Source organism: Toxotes jaculatrix, chromosome 10, assembly GCF_017976425.1.
Source record: "Toxotes jaculatrix isolate fToxJac2 chromosome 10, fToxJac2.pri, whole genome shotgun sequence".
Classification (NCBI taxonomy): Eukaryota; Metazoa; Chordata; class Actinopteri; family Toxotidae; genus Toxotes; species Toxotes jaculatrix.
The window spans coordinates 16,401,497-16,428,823 of NC_054403.1; the positions used below are offsets into that span (position 1 = coordinate 16,401,497).

General features: G+C 38.9%; 1 protein-coding gene across 2 annotated transcripts in view; it reads right to left on the reverse strand.

The window, feature by feature from the left end:
• Positions 1-27,327, reverse strand: part of pcdh11 (protocadherin 11) — a 114,084-nt gene that overhangs the window by 37,063 nt on the left and 49,694 nt on the right. Inside the window, exons 4-5 of one of the 2 annotated variants that reach the window (XM_041048996.1) lie at positions 10,370-10,405; positions 4,629-4,827 (exon numbers count right to left, since the gene is read on the reverse strand). In XM_041048996.1, the coding sequence (XP_040904930.1) occupies positions 4,629-4,827; positions 10,370-10,405 (235 nt within the window). Of the gene's footprint in view, positions 1-4,628; positions 4,828-10,369; positions 10,406-18,772; positions 18,776-27,327 lie in introns of both variants that reach the window. The other variant, XM_041048997.1, reaches the window with a different exon arrangement.

Sequence of the window (27,327 nt, forward strand, 5' to 3'; positions counted from 1 at the left end):
ATGAAATCCCTTTATTCATGGGCAGATTGTGTCTAGACAGTTGAATTCCAATCTTAGTGCAAGCTTGCCATTAGTGGCCAGACATACTGGGTAGAGTCGGAGGTTTGAAAAGCATTAAAAATTCAAGTGGTACCAACGTGTTTGACACACTAGATCAAGTCAAGTGGCCTTTTCCACAAAGACAAGAAGAAAGGGCAGTTGTAAATCAGTCAACTGGAAACTCAGTCTGAGAGCTATTATGAAGATTTTGGACCTACAGAAATCAAAGAGTTGAGAATGTAACCCCCACAAAGTAAGAACTCAGCAAGCCTTTAATCAGATTATTTGTCTACTGGCATCAGGAATTATATAATGTGCTATTGAAGCTTTAGACACGAAATTGTACAAAGTGGAAAATAATTTAAATATCAAACAAAATCATCGATTGAAATCTGTTATTTGATGAAGCAATTGCCTTTTGTAAAAAGTCTCGTTTTATAATACACCGTGCAGCATGTTTAAAACTATAATCTTATTATACTTGCAGTGTTTAAAAAGGATTGGCTTATTTTAATAGCAGATTTAGATCTTAGACAGACAAGGTGTAAGCTGGTCATTTGAAAGCCATATGCCACAGATTAAGATACGGCACTATAGTATAGGCGGCAGTGTTTTCATGTTTCTTCCAGAGACTAATGCACTATTTCGAAACTGCCTCTAGCTGCTTGTAAGTGGGCAAACGCACAAGCTCCTAAATCCATCAACTCCAACAACAGGAGGAAGAAATAAGTATATTACAAATCATCCAGAGAACAAAATTGTGTATTGTTTGAAAAATGTGAAGGATTTAGACTCAGGGATTTGCTCCCACTTTGCTCCACTTTGTCTGAGGGCTTAGCCCTGTTTGCTGTTCATGACATGATGATTCCCATCGTTCAGCAAAAACCTTTCAGGACATCATTAAGCCAACATCAACTTAACAGCGCAGACTGTCCAAAATTAATAAATACATAAAAATAAAAACACAGGATTTAATTATTCATTGTGAACAGGGCTGAACTGATCACAAGTGCAGTAACATCACTGAGAACAAGGCCCGTGGTGACTGTCATTATAAAAAAAACAACAACAAAATCCAAAGAACACAACGTCTGAGCCAAGACGGGTCAAGAATGACATTTTCATCAACTGGATGCTTTTAGAATTCCATGTAAAACAACAATGCTCTCGGTGATTCCATGAAAAGTCAGTCACTTTGAATAGAAAGTGAACCTCTGTGACACTGTGTTGAAAACTAAGGATGCCACTGCTTATGAGAGAATGTCAACTGAAACAGCAACGTGCATCCTTCTTATTCATGGCAAGAGATGCATCGCATATCATTATGCATTCCTGTTTTTGATGTTTTGATGAAGTGTTGCAATTTGGCCAAAAGGGACAGGTACGATTCATCATGCCTAATTGTTCTGGATGTGTAGTTCCATAAAAGCCAGCAGTGAGATGTATGGGGGTTGGACCTGAAAACACACATGCTAATGGTATTAATTTGCAGCTTTTATCTATTTGTCGAGACAGAGGAGGAAATATCAAAACCTTTGGAACAATGTGTGACAAAAGAGGCGACAGCATAAGACTGATGGCGGGGTGCTGAAGTAAGCCTGGAGGGGGAAGCAAGAGCCCATAAAATGAACAGCCGCCTGACTCATAAATAATAGAAACATAAAATGTCATATGAACTTTATTTCAAGAGTGGGTGGTCTAATAAAGATGCAGGTTTAAAGAGGAGTTGAGAAATTCATTGTCATAAGAAGGCCGCATGGCTTGCCTTTGGCACAGACAATTATTCAGTGCAAGTTGACATTCAGGTCCAAGCTGAAGCACCTTTACAAAACAATACCACTTTTGACTCCTGAAATTCTCTCTTTTGCTTGAGTCCTTCAATCTCTCAGCTCTATTTCTCCCTCTTCACTTGGAGTCATTCCATCTCCTCTCCCTTCTTTCCACTTTTCCTTGTTCTTTTTGCTTTACAAATTGAGACGACATGATAAGAGATTGCCACCGCCATGCCAGCCTGGTGCTCATTGATAAAACTATATCTAATCCATCTTAGGCCCCCCTCTGTCACCAACGCACTCATCTCTGAGACGGTCAACATGCACAGGATCCATCTCTCTTTTTGAACTGAGTAGCACAGAGTCAGAGTTTATCTGACTCAACTTCTGGAAGGAGAAAATGGAGCCAGATGAGTCAGACGACTTTCACTCTGTCTTCAAATGATGTGCGATTGTGTGTGCAAGCGGGTGTTAAATCAGTAGCATCTAAAGGCTAATGAAAGGACTTCTGTGACTTAGGTGAGAACGTTCTTTTAAAGATGTATTTATTAAAATTATACAAACATAAAATGTGAATTTCCTGTTAGTTTGTTTTTTTTCCTGAAGCCCGGAAAGGCTAAATATAAACATCTGAAAGCTGCACAGCCCTACAGAAATTTCACTATGACTTATAGAGGAGTACATAAAATCTATGAAATGACTTCTCATGTGGTGCTTAAACAGCCCTTGAACATGACCAAGTCTTGTCTGCTTTAACATGTTTTTACATTAGCATCAGTTAGAATTACATTGACTTTAATACCATTTGGTGGGATAAGGTTACAACAGAGCACTGCAGGGGGCTTTGGGTCAAATAGCTATAGCGGTTTTCCTAATATATAACTACTAATATTAGACTCCGATATTACACTCAATTATTCTGTTAACTCTCTCACTCCGCTGTGATTTTTAATTCAGCAATTTATAAAAGTACACACGCATTTACTACATTAGCATGGTCTTCTGTCTAAAACTAATGCACTTCTACAAATATTACCCCAGAGGGAAAGTGGGTAATAAGTGCAGTATTTGAGTAAGTTTATGAAGTATGAGATGTTTATGTCACTGAATATTAATGAGATGATGAGCAATTGCCTCTGTATATGAATGAATCACATATATGAATCACTGCTGTCACCATGGTGAATATATTAAAGAGAACAGCTGGGGAAGGAGAGGTTTGATCATTAGATGTATGTGTTTGTGCGTATGTTTATACACAGGCCTGCACGTGTACAGGTACGTGTGTATGTGTGAGGAAACATGGAGGTCAGCTGGCTGTGCAAAGAAGGCTATCTTGTAAAAAAAAAAAAAAAAAAAAAATCTTGTAGTTTGCAACACTGTCTCATCAGAAATAGAAAAATCACAAATGGGACGGACCCTCACATGTAAATGAATAGGAACCCATCGCCAGGATGTCAGCCATCTTGTCTGATGTCTAACAAATATATTCACAATCACACTCACACTGACACCCCAGCCCTGGACCTGTCAGCACAGATGCTGGGGAGGCAGATGCACCAAGGACTGTTGTCTCACTTACAGCAGTGACACAATGGCTATACTGCAGGCAGATGTATGCAAAGCAATCTATTTCTACCTGTCCTGTAGATTTTTTTTTCTGCTGGATAGAAAAAAATAGACTTGTTTTTTGACAGGTAACTCCATGCGGTGGATAAAGCATTCCTGGCAATGATACACATGGACCATAGGAGGAACGATGGTCTGCTCTAGTCTGAGCCTCAATCTAGCCTGCAATATATGACGCAGGGTTACCTCCAGATAATACAGTCTGATTCACCAAGACTAGAATATCCAGCTTGAAGTGGTGGGTGGGCTGGTATGTGACAAGGACACATTCATAGGGGACTCAGAATAGCCTTGTTCATGTTAAGGTGGAGCAAAATCATTTCAGCAGCAGCATCATTGACATGCTGGCTCTGGATCTACACTACCACTGGTGGAAAAAAAACCCAGAGTCCTCTGTGGTGCGTCTTAAGCACTCTTCTTTTTCCCCTCAGCCAGTTTTTTTTTTTTTTTTAATCTGTTGTATATGTATGAGGAAGGAGTTGTGCATCCTTGCGTTCAATGGAGCTTTTTATGGAGAACATCACTGGGCAGTAAGCCATGCAGTGACAGCTGTCTTGTGAATCATTTGAATAAACTTAGCAACAGAGTTCCAACTTCAGAGGTATAATTCCCCTTACATTGTAGAGCTTGGCACTGGACAACACTTACAAAATTCAGGCTTACAAAATTAATAGTTAATAATAAATGCACTGTTGTGCAAGTTACACCCTTAGTGTTGTTCTACACTCCCATGAAGACAGATTCACAGTCTGCCTTGATCGAATCCAATTTACTTGCATATGTAATATGACTGAGATGATTTCATCTCAGCATGAAAAACTGAAAAATACAGCACATGGAACAACCCTGTATTTCCCTCTCAGCAGTGCATCCCTAATTCTTGTCCAACAAACTTGTTGTCCTACTTCTTTGAAGAATGACCTCACAAAAAAGTTAATGTGTAACTATGTTGTTGCTAGTTATTTGACAGGAAATGGTTGCTTGTTAAGTGTCTGCAAGGCTGTGCTGCTACTATGAAAATCACAGCTGTAATCTTAGTAAATAATTTTACTGTCTAAAAACACAGATGGCCACTTGTAAATTACGTTGTGGAGAGTCAGCCTCAAAAATCACAAAAAAAGTAATAAAAATGAAACACAGCAGATTTGCCTGCTGTCTAAACATACATCTCAAAACTCAGTTACTCACTGGATTCAGGGTCTGAGTTTCCATCTCCCTCAGTGCGGCTGTTAGGTGATGTTTGCTCATAGTACTCCTCCTGGGGGAAGCTGAGGGGTAGAGGCTGGGTGGTGCTGGCAGTGCTGCTAGGCTCTGCGTCTCCCAGCCCGCTATCACTGCAACTCTCCTGGGAACCGTCTGGAAGATGGAACGTCACACGGCGCTGGGTCTGGAGCAAACCGACAAACAAGAAATGTTCTATGAGAAACTCTTCCATGCTGTTTGAAATGTCCCCAAAAAACAAGTGAAAAACAAAAAAATACCCATAAACAAGCAAGTACAGTAGTGTAGTGTGCATGAGGACAGAACAAGCCATTAAGATCTGTTGTTTTGTCTGTTGTTCTCAGAGCATTGAAAAATTACATTGAAAAAAATCAACAGAAATGCCTTTTTTTGTTTTCTTTTCTTCCTATGTTCTTCATAGGGGCTATTTTTGCAGTAGCACATAGTGGCAATGAAAACTGTTCACAGTCAGGTCTGTCCAGAGGATCAAGGACAATCCTTCTGGAGAGTCACATTGTTGTTGAATTTTTAAAAATGTAATATTTCAATGCTTTGAGCACCACAATTGAAATTCTCTTCACCATTGTTTTGAGGTGAGGAAAGGAATCTCCAAAACCAAAACTATCTTCATGGCTATAACACAAGAGCTAAATGAGAAAATGTGATTTTTTTTTTTTTTTTTAAGCTTGTAAAGAATTAGTGAGTCACTAAACAGATGTAATCATCATTTCAAGGCTTGATATTTCAGTTAGTGCTGCACTATTTTTTTTGTGTGTGTTTTCTTAACAGCACACTGACTCATTTGTTGCTCACCAGAAAGAAAAATTTAAATCATGTCCTTAAAACACCTGTCATTCCAGGGATGCATGCACCTTGGTGTTAAAGTATCCTTTATAGGTATTCTCTGCTCCAAGGAAGAGACTTGGCACACCACCACTGATAAACAAAGATTATTAATATCATCATGAGTGGCAACAACACAACTTGTTTATGGGTGAATGAGTACTGTGAGACGGCATTTATGAGGGAAATGTTTGCCTAATTGTATCAAGGATTGTTGTTACACGCTCAGCACTGCATCCATCATCTTTACCTGCTTTTAGTAGGAAATTATGCCAAAATTGCATCTAGTCACCAAGGGGACTAATTGAAACAGTGACCCCGTAACCCAAAAATGATTTCTGGTCTGTTGAGTCTACTGAATTACTTTTCAGATAATAAACTGACTTTAAGGTTCATAATTGAGACTTCCCATCCTGATAATAGATGGGATGTGTATTAACAGGTTGAACTATGTCCTAGTTTTCCCTCTCGCCCAGTTCAGACACAAAAGAAGTGGAAACGCATGTGGAGGCTGAGACTTTGATTTATACAGTCTTGGGGATCACAGACGTGTGGGCATTTTCTTCTGAAAGGTGCAGGCCTGTTTGATTTCTCCCGAGGTTTACAGAAGTTCTGTCACGACTATGGGGAGCAAGGACTAGGACCCAAACGCAAAAACCCTCAAGACAGGCAGAAAGGTGGAAATAAAAGTGTTTTAATTAACCAAAATTCACTGGAAGAGTCCAGAGCAAGGGAACAAAATTCAAACAACCAAAAGTCATCCACTTGGGAGAAAAAACACCAAGGAACAAAACTAAACAAAAATACAAAAGTCCTTACTTGAAACAAAAGAAACCAAGGTAAGTCCATGAGGGGGAAAACGCAAGACACAGGAACATGAACAAACACAGGGGCATGGCGCAGACTCAGGCATGGAGACGGACATGGAAACAGGCATGGAAACAGACTTGGGCATGGAACACAGACGAACCAACAAGAACACAGGGAAAAGACGAGACTTAAATACACAAGGCAATGGGCAACAGCTGAAACCAATTAGGGCGGGGCAGACAATCACAAAAGGAGGGAAACAAGACAAAGACAGGAAGTAGAACAAGACAAGATACACAAGGGCAGTGATTTCAAAATAAAACAGGAACTATAAACAAAACTTAAACTAAACAAGAGTTCAAAAGTCCACAAAAGAGTTCAGAACCTAAAAGGGTTCCCAAAAACAGCCCCATTAGGGGCTAGTTATGACAAGTTCATGTTGCAACCTTCCTTTGGAGCTAAAGAGAAAACACATCCTGTATATGGTGGTCTCTGCTAACATGTTAGCAATTCCTCCGAAAAAAAACAAAACAAAAAACAACAAACCACCCAGTTACAATCATTTATATTGTGAAGCACAATGGGTAATCTGTAGATGCCGTGGATTCCATTTTGTACTTTTGCTTTTTATCTCTTTTCCTTGGAGTTTGACAAAAAGAAAAATGAGGAAATCTGACTTGGCTTTGAGGTAAAACTGGTAAAACTGAGCATTGTCGCAGTGATATATACTGTGGCTTGAACTCATGTCCTCACACGATTCCCTGCGTAGCATCACACTGTATAGGGGCATAAAACACATAAAATATAATTACGCCCCCAGCTTCAGTTATTGCGGTGAATTTTATTCGTCCCATTATTCAAACTGATAAGAGAATTTTTTTCAAGAGCAAATACAACTGGAGCGCAAATGGCTATCTTGATTTTCCTCATTGCTATAGCAACGAAAGCAATATGCAAGTCCTGAATTAAAAACATCATTAACACATGCTCCTTCAAGCTCAGGAGGATGTCTCTGTGCAAACATACTTTTCCTTAGCCACTATAGTGCGTAGATAAAGTACTTATTGTTCTTTGATAAGATTAAATAAGGCTAGGAAAATAGAGGAGAGAGGGAGAGTGAAATAAAGTCCGGCACTAATGAAAGACTGCCAAAAACCAAGTGCACAAAAAGCTTCATTTAAAAACTATCAGAGAGGGTTGACTAACCTAAATCCACACAATTAGCACCCCGAAAGCACAACTGAGTGGTTTTCAATGCTGTGATGTTGAAACAGCTAGCTAAATATTCTATTTACTTGATTCATCTAGATCCCGGGGCCACAAATCACTGTGTTTGTGTGCATGTGTGAGTGTGTGTGTGTTTGTATGAGTGCATGCTAGTAAGAAAAAGACCGATGAGAAATAAGCAGAAAAAGGGTGGAAAAAGGGCATGGAGCTAAAGAATCAAACAGAAAAACACACACAACCTTCAACTCTTGTGCAAGATAACTCAGAAACTGAAGGCTTTTGTTCCTGTTGTTTCTATAAGCAAAATTAGAAAGAAAATAGTTATCTGCTCACATTCACTGGACTGTTTTCTGAACCACACAAACACATATATGATGCAGGATTAAAATGAATCTTGCCCTGGCTGCCAAATGATGAGGTATGTTTCTAAAGTTCTGTATGGAAAGGAATGTCTTTCCCACTCGTCTCAGGATTTCTATTCATTTTCTAAGACAGAGAAGAAACGAATACCTTGTTGGCAAAATCATATAGTTCTGTGTGCCATGTTTGCCCACGCTTTCAAGTAGTCTAAATATCTACTTGTTCTCAAACAGCGTTGGCAGCTGTTTCTCAAATTAGTGGAGGATGCATGCAAAAGCAAAGTCCAGGTTCCAGCAAAAGAAAGAGCCCACTTACGGAAGGTTGGCAGCTCTACAAAAAGCATGCTTCCTCTCCACATGATTCTAATTATTGGAAACTTGCTCCAACAATGGCATCCAGAATCTATTAGAACAAACAGCTGTCCGTGACAATTAGGACATAATCATTTTGCATAAGGGAGTGTCTTAATTTTTAGGCTTCTGTTTATTCAAGCTCATTCAAGTTGGTGCCAGATGTTGAAAAAGGCCTAATTTGATTTCACGATGCACTCAATACTAAGTTGTTTAGCGACAATATTAATTACACTTAAATACCATTAATGGGTCTTAAATAAATAAAAAGTTTTGCTCTCAGTGGTAACGGCTAATGTGAACAAAACATTAATATTGAAAGACAAACATGACAAACAAAAACAAACATTCACAGAGGAGTCAAGGTGAGTGTTTTGCTAAGCATTATCACTTATTTAAAGAAGCTGCCAGAAATCCATAAAGCAAAGACAAGCTGCGGTAAGAGATATCAAGACCAAACAAAGCCCGTTCAGCCAGATAAAACACTGCCTTGAGAAGTATGTACACAGAGATAAAATGAACAGGAGAGATGCATGCCAAGTTCTACCATATAACAAGCCAGCCAATCCAAAACCCTCCCTCTGGTAACCACCCAGACAATAGGCAGATGGAGCTGGATCCATGGGTTACCGGATTAGAAGTCCGTTATATTTAGATATAGAGGTGGGGAGTCCGAGTGGCTGCCACCTTGTCCTTTAGTAGAACTCAGCTCTTTGAGTTTTATTATCATATATACTTTCCCCCCCGACTACCACTGTCTAGAAGTCAGGGCTACACAGAGAAGGACTTGGCTGACAACCAGCTCACTTTGAGTGATAAACAGGGACCACTTAGGAGTGAATCAGGGGAGATTGGCTCTGCCGTTTCAGATAAGGATCAGCTTGCGGGCACACCTAGACCTGCATAAATCTGTTCAGAGGAGATGCTGATTTGTCATGTCGCACATGTCTTATGTGGAGAAAAATGAAAAAAAAAGAAAAAACCCACAAACCACACACACAAAAAGGAAAAAAAAAATCAAAACAGTGCTGCCCCAGATGTCCCCCTTCTGTTTGATGTCAAGATCATGCTCCACAAAAACCTTTTTCTTTTTTTTTTTACATTGTGGGTGTTTCTTTTCTTTTTGTACATGCTGTTCCAGAGCTGCCTATTATGTGTGAGGTGAATATGCCACTGTGTGTGAAATGGTGAGTTAGCGGGAACATGCAAGAAGGAGGTGATTCTAGCAAGTGGGTTGAGAGATTACTGGGTGCTTTTTGACAAATCAAATGAATTTTTATTAATTTCATGTTATTGAGTCATCAGCAGTGATGATTTTCTGTGCAACATGAACTATGACAGCATTAGTTAGTAATACTTTCTAATCCTAGCTAAGTAGGGTCTTACAAAAAACTTTAATAATAGTAGGAAACTGTTACCAAACTATGGCTTAGATATAAAAATAAAGCTACAGACATCTACCTGTTACCATTGCAAATCCACATCAAATAATAAAAAGTGAAGAAAATTTTGGCAGTATTCTCCAAAAACAAAGTTAGGACTAAATACACAAGCCATGTTGTGCAGAATTTCACAGCAGCATTCTCCACTGAAGCCGAAAAAGTCTGAGTAGCATGTTGTGCAAGGTGCTTGAGGGACTTCAACAGTCCTGCTCTCATGGACCAAAGACTGGTGGACTCTGACTGTGTGTACATCTGCACAGAATCACTAAATTGTTTGAAGAGAAATAAATAATAAAATAAAAAATAAAAATATTTACCCACAAATTTTCAGTCAAATCATAGAAAAGTAGAAAAGAAAAAGCAGTCATTGCTTCTCCCAAATATTTCACTTTGAAGGGTTTGTACAAGGGTTTCATAGGCCTAATGGTTGCAGAATTTTCTGAACATTTAACCCACAGGTCCTTCCAATGGAGGTTAAAGCATTAAAAGGTTTTCATATGACAACGACAACATGCATATTTCTGGCAACAAAGATTATAGTGGTGACATGCAGATTTATTGAAGGTGTGCCTTGTGTAAAATACACTGTAGTAACAGACCAAACATCTGCACCGTATCATGATGTAATCATGCTCATGCACTTGTAAGAAAAAGCAGAGAACAGAGTAAGACTTACATTCACAGAGGTTATCTTGCCAAGCTGACAGGCCTCCTGCAAGGACAGAAGAACATTCAGTTCAAATACCTGTCTGACTGCAACTTCTTAAAGTCAGCAAGAGTTCACAGTTTACTCATAGATTTGGGGGTTTAAAGTATTTTTTTATGTTGGAATTGAGATTTAGGATACATATTGATTTTTTTTTTTTTAAACCCAGACACACAGTTTGCACAGCACATTTCCGTGCTCAGTTGGCACGCCAAGAAACCAGGCTGCAGTGTACACACCCTCTCCTCAGAAATGTAAAGAATAGGGTAAACCTGACATCCTGACAACACAAGCCATACAACTGACACTTTGATAAAGATGTTGTCTCTGAATGTCAAGGAGGAAAGTGAACAGAATATCAAATGAAGCATCAAAAATTAACAATAAACAGCGACAAGCTTCTAAATTGGGAACAAAAGACACCCGCAAGCCTGCAAAATAGCATCCTCTCTCTGGGGACTGAGATAACTCACAGAGAGATAAGAGTATTTAATTTTTAATCACCAATTTTGTTTTCTTTGTACTGTGTATAATAATCTGAGTACATGACTTGATTTGCAAAGAAAATAGAAGAAATCTGGCAGTGAGGAGCCACTTAGACAGGGGAGAAGCAGAGAGGACTGCTGGGGTGGAACGGTAAAACAATGAACAGGAAACAAGTTCATGTCAACAGATTATCCCGCCATAATTGTTCACCAAGGGACGCTGCTACTGACTGAGTGATAGAGCAGTACACCCAAAGCTATTCATCAAAAACAAACTGAAGATTTATGGTGGACAAGTGAGCTAAATTAAAAAGTAAGGTCTCCAAACTTCTCCAAATTAACTGGAAAACACAGGAAAACAGTTGTGTATATTAATTATAAATAGTAATGTTTGTGTGGAAACAGGCATATTCAAGACATTTATGTGGATAAACATTGCATCATCTCATTGCCATGAACTAGTTGCACAAATTAAACTTATGAATGCTGTAAACTGACTACACTAGTAATTTTTTTTCAGTGAAGAATATGTCACCAACAGTTTGTCTTTTCTTCAACAGTGTGAAGCTCATTTTTTTCTAATATATATTTGTCATTATGGTGGTCATTATTTTTAGTAGTTATGGCCTTTATAGTACTGCTCTGCTCTATGCTAGCATCTACCTTACCAGCACGATGAAAAAAAAATGCACCAGGGACTAATATCTTAAATGAATGCTGTCTAGATCATGTCCATTAAATATGAGATGCATAACTAAGCTATGTAAAAACGGCATATGTTTAATATGTACATGACTGTTCTGCATGTGGAGACATATATGGGTTATATGTCTAAATAGATCTTACAACCTTGTCAAAAGTATGATTCATACACCACCACACCAGACTTACACTTTAGCTTCAGCTGCTATAGCACTAACCCCTATATATTCATTTTTCTTTTCCTCTTTTTTGCATTTTTGAGCACACCAACATTTGTCAGGTCTGTTTGAGGGGCAACTCATTTGCATCCACTCACTGGTCATTTAAAACAGGATTTTACTTGAGGCTGCCATCAGGCAGTTGTTTCTTCTCCAAGTAATGTTTTATTCAACATCTCGTGACACATACTTCAAGTTAGAGACCTTGGCAACCAATTAAATATATGATAATGTACAAGAAGGATCTGAGAAGGTGACCCATGGTTGTCTCATACTTAGATGACATTCAAAATAGTAGTTGTACATTTGATTGCTTGAGACCACAAATGTGTGAGTTTTCCCTTTTTTTTTCTCCTCTGTATGGATTGGTCAGTGACCTTCTCTCTGTATGTACGCCTCTCAAACTAGCAGTTTCAAAGCACCCACACGCAAGCCTGGGAGAGAGTTATGCTTAAGATAAGTGCATTTGTTGGTGAACCACATCAAAGTACAGAGGGATGTCTTAGCGAGCAAAGGCAGTGGAGCTCGAACCAAGCCTTTGATCACCCTAGGCACACTGATCATTAAAATATTGGATAAATAATTGATTAAAAACACCAGACCTTATTGTGCTCGGTTTCTGTATCCAAATGTATCCCAATTTTTAGACACATTGGCTGCACAATGAATAAATAGTGAACGTAGTCAGTGAAAGGAACACACAGTACATATTGTAGAACTGTATATCATTTTTTGAAACAGTACAAATGCAAATAATTTTTATCTGATACTGTTGTAACGTGAAGTGAGCTGCAGCACAGTCTTTGAGTTCCTCTGTACTGAGTTCCAGTATGAACTGGAGGCAGGTAGAAGTGTAGCAGCAACCTTTCTTCTCCAGCGAAGGTCTGAGCAATGGCATGGCAGGTTGGCACAGAGGTAGAATGGCTGGGTAATAATCAAAAGGCATAGTCAGAAGGTAGGTAAAAGTGCTTTCCAGCTGTGTGTAGGTGACTGCAGGGTAGCTAATATTACATCTACAGTTGAGACTAAGCCTGCAGTGTGAAGGAGAAAGACAATAAGCCAACTGTGGGCATATCAGGGATTTTAAAAAGACAAATTTCCAGCAGCTTTTTTTTTTTTTTTTTTCCAAACGTGAGCTAAGTAATCTCCCTCAAGGCATATACATTTATTTAGAGTATAAAAATGAATCCAAATTAATCAAAATTTATTCTAGTTACAGCTACTGAATGAAATAGATCTTTACTCATTACCGTACATGCCTATCAGAATATAGGGTTCATTGTCTTTACATTTATCAAAACTGTTGGGTTTCTTAACAAAGGCAGTTAGTGATTTTAATAGTAGTTTTTTATCCATAGTTGATGTTTCCCGCAACTTTACAAACACAGCCAGTCGAAGAACTACTTCTGAATTCCCATGGTCTTGTCATTCCAGTTTTTTTGATGAGATTTTCCTCCTCACCTCTGTGAACTTAATAACACTGAAGTCTGCCTACATGAGATGACTAAGGGATAAAAATCCACTTGATATTCCGTGTTCTCATTTTCAGCAATTACCACGACTGGTGTCAAAATAGCTGTTGGCTTCAGAAAGACCTATTCCACTGCATTATAATCATACAGAAAATTAAACCCAGTGTTTAACCATTTTTTAAAAATGCCCTAGCTCTAATGGCTGACCTCTGCACTTCAATAGCAGCAGGACAGCATCACAATAGAAAGCTTTGTTGAGTTTTCTCCATTCATAGTAAGTTCAAAGTTTTTTTCTTTTAAATGGTGCATCACGGCGCCTTGCTGCAGTTTGTGAAAATAATTTTTAGAGTGTGTGATGTGGTAAGTTCCAGCTACAGCTACTGAAAGCCTTAAACCCCCTCATCCCTGGGGTCCTCATGCTCCTAATAGTTTAACACTAATGAGATCTGCTGCTCCCATCTCTACAGCCTCCCACATTACAGTTTATTTCGTAGTGTAAATACCTTTGAAGGTGGAGAGACGCAAAGAGCAAGGCAAAGAGACAGGAAGCATGGTAGCTAGCCAGAGACTCTTGAGCTGCCAAAGCCTACCCTTGTGTATTTTACATTTGTTATGACTCTGACTCAGGGTATATTGGTGAGGCTCACTATAGCCTTTTCAATAAAACTTGCCTCTCTGCAAGAATTTGGTGAAAATAATGGTCAAGCAGGACTTGTCAGGACTACTCAGTATTCCAGAAATGTCAGTGCAGCACTACAGTGCATGACTTAAGCTGTTTGCAGAGGGTGGGGGGAAAAGCATGTGGCCTCAAATCAAGCGGTTATCCCCATGGACAAAATGGATGTGTCTGAATTTATCAATAGGAAGAAAATGACAACTTTGTCAGGTGGCCCGTGTCACAATCACACACATACAGACATATGCACGCATAATACAAATATTCACAGTGGAAAACTTAGATGTGAATGCCATCTGCTCATGTGTGCAGGCACAAGAGACGTGACTGTCTCAGCCAAGAAACAGTGGGCAAGTTTACATCCCTTATATTTCTGGCAAACACAGCATGTCTTAGACAGTGTGATAAAACTGTTGCAAACAAAACACCTCCTCATCAAAAGGGGCTAATAAAGTCTTCAATATACTTAAGTGTAGCCTTAGATAAATAGAATCCCCATTTCCCTTTGCACTGGTGTTCAGTTGTCCAAAGTGTATTGATGTACTTATTGACATTCAATAAAGGGAAACCCTCTCAGCAAACCATACAGAGTGGTGTAAATCCTGTACACTTCTTGAGTGTGCACAAGGAGCAACTTTCCTCTAACACAATTACTAGACAGCAATAATGTCACAGAGTGTTCGAACCAATTTTGATTTACAAGTGGACAACATGTTGCCTTTTCATCAGCTTATTATTATTAAGTGGTCTGTATATGTGTGTTTCCCCTGGACAATCCCCCATCTTGCTTCATTCTTAGTGAGGTATTGATCCTCCCAGTGTACCGGCCCCTCCTGATTTCATTAGGCTAGCTGCTGTTAATTACTCCACACTCTAACCTTTTGCTGTTTCATTTGGACCGACAAATTGGGTGAATTAAAAAAGGGGAGGTAGAGGGAGGAAAAGAGAGAAAGGGAAAAAAAAAAGAGCTCCCTAGCAGCTGTAGTGCTGGACCCCCTCCCTCTCTGTGGCGCTTGTGTCAGAATCCCAAGCGGCGTAATAATTAAAAAAGTTCATCAATGTTCTCTTTGCTCATCAAATTATGCAGGCTACTGCAGTAATTGTTGCAGAGGATTCATTTACGAAAACCATACCAGCTAGATCTGGTATGGTTGTCTGGGGATTTGGAGAATTATGCCTTTTTCGCTTCTTTATATATTTGTAAAAGGTTCCTCAGATTCAAGCAGGCTGATCATTAAAACAAATTTATATTCATTTATGCATATTTGTTTACAAGGATCACGTGACAGTCATAACTAACTTTTAAAATTTTTACACTGATTCAAAATGGGGCACCCGTCTTGACTGACACACCAATTTGTCTTCTTAGTGAAGGTATTAAAAGAGTATGATATGACACATAGCTGCAAAGTTATAATTAGACTTCATTTAATACCTTATGTCATGAGATTACATGCGCAGTGCATGGCATCTAAAGCATACTTAAATCGCAGGGGATGTAATTGATTAACCATATGAGACTGGAAACCAGATGATGAGGATGATGCTCTAAATCCATGTTAAATCAATATAGCGACTTCCTACACATCGAGGGATTATTGACAGAAATTACTACCAGCTGCAATTACTGACAACACATCAGATAGTTTCTGGCTTGGTGCATCTGCGTGTTTATGCGTATGAGCGAGTCAAAAACATTTCACTACTATGACTGCTTTAAGTAATCACCTGCCTTAAAGTGGGACAATGTTTCAATGTGGACACATTACCAACTGGGCGAGTGACATTTATAGGATCTTCTGGATCCTTAATATGAGAGATGCCCTTTCCTCAAGGTTGAGTACATTCTGGTTGAAAAGATTCTACATGATGCAGAAGGAGCCATTCAGAGTACTCCCTTTGGCTGAGATAATAACTTCATCATAATTAGCTTGTGGTGCTCAGGAGTGTTGAATTGTCGGTTGCACTGGGATCTGGGCTGATTTATTGCTTGATTTAATTACGTATCAAAATTCAATTAGACATGCTTTCAACCAAATTCAAAGTGAGTTTTGTCAAGCTGTCCCTTGAAATCAGGTGCTGCTTGAAGGACATCCTTCATAATGCTGTGACATCTAACTTAATAATTATTGCTTACTTAAAATCATTCATGTGCAAAAAGATGAAGATGGGAAAATGAGAACAACAAAAAAAATTGCTACGCCAGTTTTAAAGATGCACTTTTTTTCTTTACCCTTCCATTACTTGTCTCACATCTCAACTGACATCAAACAGCATCAAATACAGTGGAACAGACCTTGATTCAATAGTGATGTGAAGTAGGTTGCAGGCACTTTACCAAGTGAAGATACATGACAAAATGCTCTTTGAGGTTGACTACGGCTGAGGAAGTGTCTGGCTTTCTTTACCCACATCACTCACTGCCTGCTCACCTCCTTTTGCTCCAGACTACACTAGGGAAAAAAAGGGGAGCTGTTTTGAATAAGTGTCACACCAGCCTTCAAGAGCTACATTAATCTTTACTACTATGCAAATTTAGGATGTCATGGTGTCTATGCTAAGAAGCCAGGGAAGGGAAGGATATTTGAGCCGGAGGTCTCTTGACTGAAGTGTAGTCCTTTACCGGTACTGTAAATACACTCATTGACAATTTTATTAGGTACAGCAGGTGCTATGTAGGGCCATTCGACCCCCAGAACTGCCAGACTTTTTTCTTCTTTTTTTGAAGCATTGATTCAGAAGGGTGTCAGAAATGTTCCATAGGGATTTTGATCTATACTAACTTGACAGTGCAGTTTTTGCAGTTTTTCAGTGGCGCGAATGCTGTGAACATCCCACTTTCCCTCATCCCAAAAGTGTTTTATTAGGCTGTGATCCGTGGACTGTGCAGACCATTGGAGTAAAGTAATTTCCTGGAACCATCTTGAGACAATGATACAGTATCATGTTTGAAAAAAAATCCCTTTGAAAAAACAATACACTGTCAATATGAAAGGTTGCATCTGGTCAGCCGCAATGTGTCTGTAATTTGTATTTATAGAAGCAAAAACATCTTGAATTCGCCATGGCATTTTTTTCTGAGGTTTGTTTCCTGCAAAATTAACTATTCACTGCATTGCAGAGATGAACCCCTCACCCTTCCTCACACCAACATGCAGAGTTGCACAGTTGGATACCATCATTAGCCACATAGATGTGGCTAATGTTTTAGTATGCTAGCTTTTTATTTTTTTGTGTTTGTCTTATACGTGTGCAAAAATACTGCATTTGCCCCAACCCCTCCTCCCAATGTGGACTTTGTTCTTCACCTTACTTCCTCCTTTGCTCCCGTCATAATTACAATGGCTGCTGGAGGTTGTCTGACAATAAAAAATAACTATGAGTCACAATAAACTGCTTGCACAGTTGACCTATGGGGATTTTTTTAAAACAGGAAGACAGTCTAGTTGGGTCATGGAACACTAGCTGTCGCTGGCATAATCCCTGATGATAATCTTATTGATGCATAACAATATCCAGACCTTTAAAATACAATAGTAAAAACACATTTCCTGATCAGCCAAAGCTGGACAGAGTAGAGAAATTATGTGAAATGACACAAAAAGACTCAGCAGCGGTACTCTGTATCCACTTTGTATGCTATGTAATGGTTCCTGTGTTTGCTATTTGGTTTGTGCAGCCACAAGGAATGACGACTCGATTAGATGTTGCTGCTGGCTCAGAAATAAACTAAAAAGGATGGACAGGAAGGGAGCAAGTGATTCAGAAACAGTATGTTCACTTGGCCGTTGCACATTAACATACTGAACTGTTATCCATAATGTTTCAGTTACTAGTTGCAGAAAAAGGACAGGATGGTGCTCAGTAGCAGAAGGGAGGGTCGTTGTAGTTTTTAATGTTTATGCTACTATATCACCTTACATATGGTTAGTCAAAGTTTTGTCCAATGGTCTCCCTCTATGTGTCATAGTGTGTCAGACATTACAGCAACTGTTTTCTTTGATTAACACACCTTGGGTCGGAATGAGTAAAAAAAAAAAAAAAAAAATATGGTGTAGCATTTGACTGGAATGAAATGAGACATACTGTAGATGTTGGTGACCCATGCAAGGGGCCCACAGGTTTAGCTGGACTGTGAGTGAACCTCTCAACCGTGTCTGCATGCCCTCTCTGACTGCAAAATGAGTCACAAAGGTTTGAGTCACTGTCTGAAGGAGCTGCATTAAGAGGGAGGTGCGCATAATAAAGTGGACACTAAGTGTACTGTCACAGAGGAAGCATGGTGGAGAAAGGAAAGCGCCTTGATGTGTCAAAACTTCAGTTTATCAGGATTTCCTAGTAATGTGAGTTGTTCATCCGTTTGATCTTTCTCCCATTGAAACGCCTGACAGTTTTCCTCATTGAGACTGACAGAGGCATTGTCCATAGATTGTGATGTGCAATGACATACTGTATCACAGGCTTGTGTTTGAAGCAAAGAGCCTGAATCATTGTCATTCACTGACAAACATGAAGCACAATGATGATACTGATTAATGATTCTCAGAACATTTATGGAAATGATCTCCTGAAAAGCAGGAGTAGCTTCTGACTTAGATTTAGACACACAACTGATAGATAAAATGGTTTGCTCGTCGTAACTACTGCTGTGGCCAGAAAACACGAGGGAAGGGCCCACATGCAGACTCACTAGGCAGACTTGAGAATGGGGATATTTTAATAATAAAAATCACTGATTACAAAAACTGGAAACAAATCTCAAAGTGTCCTCAAAGAGAAAACTCAAAAGCAAAGACCTGAAGGCAAGATTGGCCTCCTACTTGCTTCACAACAGTCACAGAGGTAAACCTACAGAAGTACCAGGAAATCAACTAGGTACAAACACAAGGCTTTCCACAGGTTCAAACTCTGGGATGACAACAGGTACAAACACAGAGATACCAACAAATTCTGGGGACAAACACAGCAGGAACACACTCAGCAAAACAACTGACAAACTGGCAAAGAGAGGGGGTGGGTAGAAACAAGACTTATATACTCAGAGGGTAATTGGCCACAGGTGATTCACATTGGGGCGGGGCAGACAATCAACAAGGCGGGAAAAAAACAAAGAAAGAAAGAAAGAAAGTGAACTCAACAGATACACAAGGCACAGGGCTTCAATATAAAACAATAAATAGTGACAAAATCAGGAACAGGTACACAAGAAACTGAATCAAGAAATACTGAGAACCAAAGCAAGAGTTTTATGTTTTCAAAATGAAAACAGGAATTACGGAACAAAATCAAAACCATAGTCCTCAGATAGTCCATAAAGATTTCAACAAATATCCAAAAGACTGTCCAATACAGTCCAAAGTCCAAAGCAGTCCAAAAAGAGTTCAAAACAGCTACCAAAGGGCTGATCATAACATTCCTGTAATGTCATTCACCTAATTTCTTCTCAGTTTCAAAGTGCATTCTCTGTCATTCTTCACTTTTCACCACAATCATAAAGATTTCACAAAGAAGCTTGTGAAACATTAACAATCTGAACGACTGTGGCCTTGTTATAAATTTCAATGAGATACCTATCATATTTATGTTTCTTATACAATCTTCTTTCTACTGAAGTGTTGATGGGTCCCACTTCAAAAACTCTGCATTTGTTGCTATTTCAGTTATATGTAATCTGATCACTACACAGAGATCAATGTATATCTTGAGAGATCAAATGTATCATAGAGACAACTGGAGTGTATGTACAATCATTTACTGCCGGATGTCATAATCTGCCGTTTATCTGGGCCCAGGCCCAGGTCGCGGGGTCGACTCCCACCCAGTCCACAATGCACCCAAGTCCTACGGCACCTCCCACAGGTGGTGAGCCCATGGGAGGTGGTGCCGTCCGGAGTGGGGCTCAAACCCACGACTCCGAACCCACGACGACGACGTCTCACGCTCTACCAACTGAGCTAACCGGGCGTACTGCCAGATGTAAGTCAAAAAATTCTATCACCGCTGTTACCTAGATAGTAGATCACAATCTTAAGTTCTGAAGGTGTTACTGTATCTCAGAATGAAGAAAGCATTCTTTTAAATGCCCAGTTTGATGAATAAATCATCTTATATCTACTACTGTTACTTGTTACTGTGCTTTACAAACAGCTATCATGACAGCCATTCATACCACAACCAAATGAAAGGAACATTTGTTCGACACAAAGGAGTCTATGAAAGTTTAATATGACTGAAAGAGTACAGTACAGTACAGTAGACCACTTGGACTGATTTTCTTAAGCATGCTAGCAATTCTAGCACAAGCAACACATTGCTCTTTGTATTTCCCACACCTCCCTGAGACTGCTGAATGATGCTGTCAATAGACTGCCAATATTTTTTTTTATATTAATTTTTTTGTATATTAATATCTTTGTAGAAGGCAAAAGTGTGCTCCAGGAGGCCAGTCCCATGTGCTTTTTCTTTTTTTTTTTTATGTAAATGAGGTGTTCTTTTTGTGCAGTATCTTTCTTTTTAACCATTTGCTCTCTACTATGGACAAACAAGCAGAGATGGTTCTGTTCATAAAAGCCCATGACACCCAGCCAAGGTCATATGTTAAGTTATCCTGATGTAATGGTGATAACAGTCAAAAACAGGCTGTAAAATAGGCCCATAGACATGATTTTTTTAAAGATAGAGATACTGCATACACAGAAAGAAAAACACAAGTTGCTGTTTAATTACAGTACCATTCAATGCGCACAGGACAAAGGAACTACTTTGACCACTGCTGCTACCGATAAAATATTAACAGTCAACATACTCAATATTCAGGAAGAGACACTACTGCTTCCACTGTCTCCAGTGAGACCAAAGCCAAGTTCATGAATATTTTCTCAGGTAATCCATATGAATGTGAAAGCCAAGCAAGACATTTACTCACTGTCTTTGGCTGCAGAAAATCCTTTTCTACATAAACTCTCTATATACATTATCTATTGCTCGCTGTTATTGGAAGGTAAGTATTTCTAAACTAACAGTAACAAGCCAGTAAAATTGTAAAATTAAATACTGGATCAGGGCATCATTTTTCTACCATGTTCACAGATGGTAACTTCTATGTATACCATACATTTTATTAAATTAATTCTTCAGCTGACAACTTGTTACTGTAACTGTCAACTCTTGACAAGGAACAGAGACAATCCATCTTGCAAAGCCAGTGGCACAGTCTTGGTAAAACATTGATAAAGCGCAGAGACAAGGCTCACAGTCATATCCCCATTTGCTCTATGCATATCTTCCTCAAATATGTTGATGTCAGTTTTTCTGGCAGCGCAGTCAGTTAAAAGTGTGCCATTGATGTAACTCAAAAGCCACAGAGTACAGAGCTGTCTCTCTTCCCCAGCCTGCCTCGCCCAATTGGGGTCCATCACCATCACCAAAACAAACTTCTCCTCACTGCCAGGGTAATTTTTCCTCCTCTTCCACCGCTGAGTACCAGTTATATTAATATCTTTGTAGAAGGCAAATGTGTGCTCCAGGAGGCCAGTCCCATGTGCTTTTTCTTTTTTTTTCCAAACCTCTTGCTGTTTCTCTGGCCACAGCCAAGTACATTAACATATGTTCTCACAGTGCACAGTGCTACTCTGCATTGGTAAATGCCTTATTAGAGCAAGACCTGTGCTCTTCCATTGAATATCCATAAGTAGTAAAACACAGCCATATCTGCCCACTCAGAACAGTAGGGATGTGTGTCACATGACGGGGGGCTCCTTAACATTTAGTCAGTGGCCCTCTTTGTGAAATTGATATTCCTCCCACTCACAGTAATGGCGGGTGGTAATAACGACAAATAAAGGCAATATTGCTACTGCATGGTACATACTGAGTGTAATAAGGTCATCTGCTGGTTAGGTTTTTTTTTTTCACTGATATTTATGCCTTTTTAGCATGCAGAGTCAAATTCTCTCAGTATGACTTACATCTCCAAAGACTACGCCAGTGTGAAATATGCAAAGGCAGAGGGTGAGAAAAATATCCCAAGCAATGCAGCATGTTCTTGCCTAGAGAGTTTACACACTTGTAATGATTTCCAAACTGCAATTTCCTCTTATTATTCCATTTGTATTTTTGTTTTTCTTTTTCTGTCTGAAGTAATACAAGGCATTTCAGAGATCGTGAAATCTGTGTCACAGAACTGTGTCCTTTACAATCTGAGCAAAACTGGGAGATGACACTCACCATTGTCTAAACAGTCTTTTGGCAATGATGCACAAGCTGCAGTGTACTGAATAAAGCAAACTAGCAGGAGGAAAAATAATGAGGCACATTGAGACACCTCTCATAGTATCGCGGGATATTCTTGACAAGACATCACAGTCATTTTACTGATGAGTGAGTATGTATGAGTTAGGTTTAAAACCTAAACAATCTCCTCTGTTCATAAAACAAAGGTTCAGGAAAGCACTAAACATTTTAACATGAATTAGAAATGCAGCTTGATTAGCACCAACAGTGAAAATGTTCCTTGTATGATGACTGTAAATTGTGAAACTAGAGAACAGACGACACATACACTAGGCTATCTGCGAATGCAGCTTGTTGATGATTATGTTTATTGCTGCTAAAAAACAACTTTGTGTAGAATGTGTTTGCAGATATCTACTGGCCACTGAGGTCGTTTGAGTTAGTATGTTTGCGGTCATTGGCTCCATGGGAGTTTTTTTTTTTTTAAGATTTATTTTTCATTTCTAATTTGGGCAATCTTTGTTCTGTCTTCCAGAGACACAGTCGCGCTGTGTTGATCTGAAGACAGATTCTAAAAGAATGTGTATCAGACACCACAGAGAACTTGTCTTATTCTTGCACAAAGAACTGAGGGCTGGCATCCATGTCATCCCACTGCAGTGCACTGATTTATAATGGTTGGGAGGAAAAAATAAAAGGCCAGGATACATCACTGAAACATGAAGGCATTGAATAATACTTTGCTCATGAATAAAATCATTAAAGGAAGCTCTTTTATAACTTAAGCCAGAACCATGAATCTTGAACATTTTATGATTAATGCTTTATCTATAAATTAAAGGTTCTGAATTTCAAAGTTTTTTTTTTTTTTATTTATCCATTTATTTATGTTTTTAGTTATTTATTGTTCTATTCTGGTTTTGATAGGCCAGATCACCTGAGGACACAAGTTCTGTTTGCTTTAACTTCTGAGATTCATTTCTTAGACAATCACTTTTGGGCTGCATCATTGTGCAAACTAATGAAGCCTCAAAGGCTTTGTTTAAGTCATTAAACATGGAAATCTAACTACACAGTTTTCTTCTAATGGCAAACAATTACATGACAACAACCTGGCCAGGAAAATCAATGTCAGTAAAAAAAGAATTTAGTTGCATTGTTTATGTTTCAGCTGGAGGCATGTCATACCTGCCCAAGTGCTAGAAATGCTTGACTGGTCATTCATAAAATTATGGGGAAAATGCATGAAATAACAACCGCAGCAACAACAACAACAATAATATTAATAATAATAATAATACTAAAAACACCTCCTAGTGTACTGATAAAATCACACCCACATTTACTATGAGAAGCAATCCCAATCAATGTTCACAATTCTGTGACATTCAGCTCTACTTCTGACTGTCCTCAGTTCAGTAGTAAGTTCTGTCTATTGGACTATCTGTTATGTTCAGTTCACAACAAAACTAAGCCCACGCAAAGCCCTGTTTAAGGTCGGCTCAGCAGCCATCTATTTGCAAGTGCTTCCACATTTTGATTTTTGCTGTAGATCTTGCAGTCAAACTTTAGACCAGGAAGTAATCGTGGCTGAGCTGCGAACAGTGTTTTCAGTCATCAGTGTAGGGAGATACACAGCTAAATGCTACTGAGTCAGTCAGTGGCAATGATGACTCAGAATAGTTGGTACAGACTGTTTAGAAGTAGATTGTTAAATGGTAAAGATTTGTTTATACATGTACCAAAGGCACATGCACTGTCACACTGAACATCTGTAGCATTTCTGAAGAACACATCTTGTTTTGGCAAAAAGATTTTCAAGTGATTTTTAAGTGATGTTCTGCTACAGCTTCATTTTTAACCCCATGCAGTGCACTCTTTTTTTGTATTTTGGTGTTGTTCTCTTTGGCTGTGAGCTTACAGTGCAATCCATTAAGAAAATGCCAAAGCTGTTGTGTCACTTCTAACTGGCCGTCATTCAAGACAGCATTAAAACAGCAGAAACTATTTCTCCAGAACTAGCTTTGCACTATGCAAATCACATGAAGTTTCAAAATATATCAAATCATCATAAAAATAAATAAATAAATAAAAGTAAAGGCAAAAATAGTTTAGGTAAGACAAAAAGCAACACAAAGTGTATACAAGGTAATCAATCTGGTTGTGGGTAATAGGTGACAAGGTCTGGTTTATGTTTACACTAAATCAGTTAGCTGAAGAATCCCACAGCAGTATTGTGTGTGCTTTAGCCTAAACAGCAACACCTAAGCAAAAGATATGTAAAACAGGCCTTGGCACATTGACCTAAAAAAGTAACTGAATGGTAAGTTTATTCATTGAAGTGTCGACAGCTGACACAGCACTGATTCATGTGAGAAATGGGACCAATCACATGTTACATGTATCAAAAAGAAGAAAAAAGAAAAGAAAAAAGAAACTACAACCCCTTATGAATTACATTACAAGGACTATATTTCATGGATGTGTTTAGTCAGTAAGAGAGATGGGAGAGTTACTTTGTTCACTTAATACACAGTAATGATGAATGATTTTTCTTTTTCCTTTAATTTACATGAAATTGCTTGAAATGCTTATGGTAAAAACTCCAACCATATGGACAGACTTTAGGTCTTACATTCCTCCCACTATTCAGCACTACATCAGCGGTGGCAAATTGCTTTTCTCCCAAGCCTGTTTAATGAATGGACCAATCATGCATTAATGGCACAATCTATGGAGGAATAGTCCATGTTTGGAAACTTTCCCCATTTGAGACACTGTTTGCGACTGCTCAGAATTGAGCATTGACATTGTGAAAAGGGAGTGAGCAGCAGGGAAGAGGAGTTATTGATGACATTTCTAGCTGTTAATGGTGTAGATCCCAAGACATATAATTCATGGACATGGAATTCATACTGCTGCAACATAAAGATTTGGAGTTTCCTGCAGCCTTTAACTATTCTATACATGGATCACAGTACAAGTTTATTTCACATGAACACTATCGATAAAACACGTGGAGAGCTGAATTTAGACACAGAAATATAGATAGATAGATGACCTAAATGTGCAGCTGTGCAGTGAGAAAAGATTGTCTTTTTGCACATTTTAAAAATTGTTTTGCATCCTTTTCTTCTCATGGAGCACAGTTGTTGACAATATCACTTACATTCTCTTCATTTATGTTACATCTGTCACTCTGCTATCGTCATTTGCACTCTAATTTTCATTTAATTTGTCCCCTTGCTTGATATGATGATTTTATTATAATGAATCTCTGTTTATTCAGATCTCTGCAGCAGCATTTCATTAATTATAATGTGAATAATTTAATTCACACAGTTACTTCACTGTTTACCTCTTCCTCAGGTCTTAGTGTCAGAGCTTTCCGTTGTGACAGTCACTCTTTATCTTATGTCACTAATCTTGTTTTCTTTCTTTTTTTTTTTTCAAATTTCACTCTATCAGGCTGCCAATAATCCTTGTCCTGTATGTCTTGAGTTCAGATGTATATTTTTATCAGGACTATTTTCTGTTCAGAGTTGACAAGAGAGAACGGTAATGGTGCAAATGTGAACACCTGCAGCATGATGAAAATATGCATATCTGCTGGTTATTATTGGGTCTTCCACTTCAGTGGATTGACTCGTGTACTAAAGTATATTTTGTTGCAGCAGGTCAAATGTGATAATGCTGAATATCAAAAGTGCACCTTGAGTACACTTCCTGCAGCCTTTGTGAAATCCAAATGAACACCTCAAGTAGGATTGGTAAAACTCACATTTTCGCTGCTTTAAAAATAGTCCAAATCATTATGGTAGACTCTGGGACTTGGTATTATCCGCCAGTCAGGCTAAGATGCTTATACATTAGCAATCTAGGGGACCAGGCAGCTGACCTGCAGTCCTGGAGCACACAATGACTTCCCATTAATAGGTTGGGGAACGTCAGGAGAGACCACCCTGAGCAGAGATTTCCACGTGGATATGGCCTATGGCACAGGGGTACCTGCCCCCAGCCATCTGCGCTGATTTGACAAATGATTCTATATCAAAGGCCTCTGCTCTGATTTGGGTGGTAATTGATTGAAAGTGAGGCCCTCAAATCCCTGATTGGTTTAGCTGGATGTAGGGGGGAGATATGCTGTAGCAAGTGAGGAGAGGACAGCCAGCAAGTGAGAGAAAGAGAGAGAGAGTATGGTTCTGTAGATCTGGGAAATATACTACAGAACTCTGCCTCATTTGCACTTTGAGAGAATTCAGAATTAAATCTTATAAAATATGCAATTTGTAGACACAATCTGCATGGTATATTTTTAACAGAACATCCCATGTCATCTCTGTGTTTCTGTTTCTTTTTCTAGTGCAGCTGTCAGGATATCAATTTGTTAGTGTGTCCATGAAGATTAGGTTTCACCATTCAAAAAGAGGAATCTGGTTAGAAATGGAATATTATTGATCTGTTCCACATGGAGGTGTGGTCTGATGCAGACACATGAGCATGGCAAGTTGGCTGAGAGAAGGCATGGATTATATATTCCTTCATCAATTTCCCCCTGAATTTTTCATGCCATTAAACCTTGTTGTGGAAATTGTGTGACAAGGGAGATAACATCAAACACGGAGGCCAGCCATTGTTAGTGATTCCCCTGAGGATTACCTCAGCCTCATAAACCATTAGAGGAAGAGTGCTGCGTGAGAGTGCACATTGGAATGAATGGATGATATGCTGAATCCTTATTATATCTAAGAAATGTACTCTTTTATGCTTTATGTTAGGCATAAACCTGAAAGTTTGAAAATGTCATTCAAAAGTACTTTTGAAGCAGACATACTCCTCAATGACATTAAATACAGCGGAGATTTGTTCTGTCAAATCACCACTGTAAATGTGAATTCAGTCATATTTATTCTTACAGCATTCCACATGTGGCCTAAAAAAGTGTTTATATCCAAAGAGCACGTGTAATGTTAGCCATGCTGTAACCAGCCCTTCAAGTTATCCAACCACTCATGTATACAATGTGGTTTGTTGGACGTTCTGCAGATAAGCCAGGAGACTGCGAAGCCCTGTTAATGCAACTGTGACAGTGATGCTATATATATAGGCCTACTGCCTTTATTACACGGCAGGCTGGCTGCAC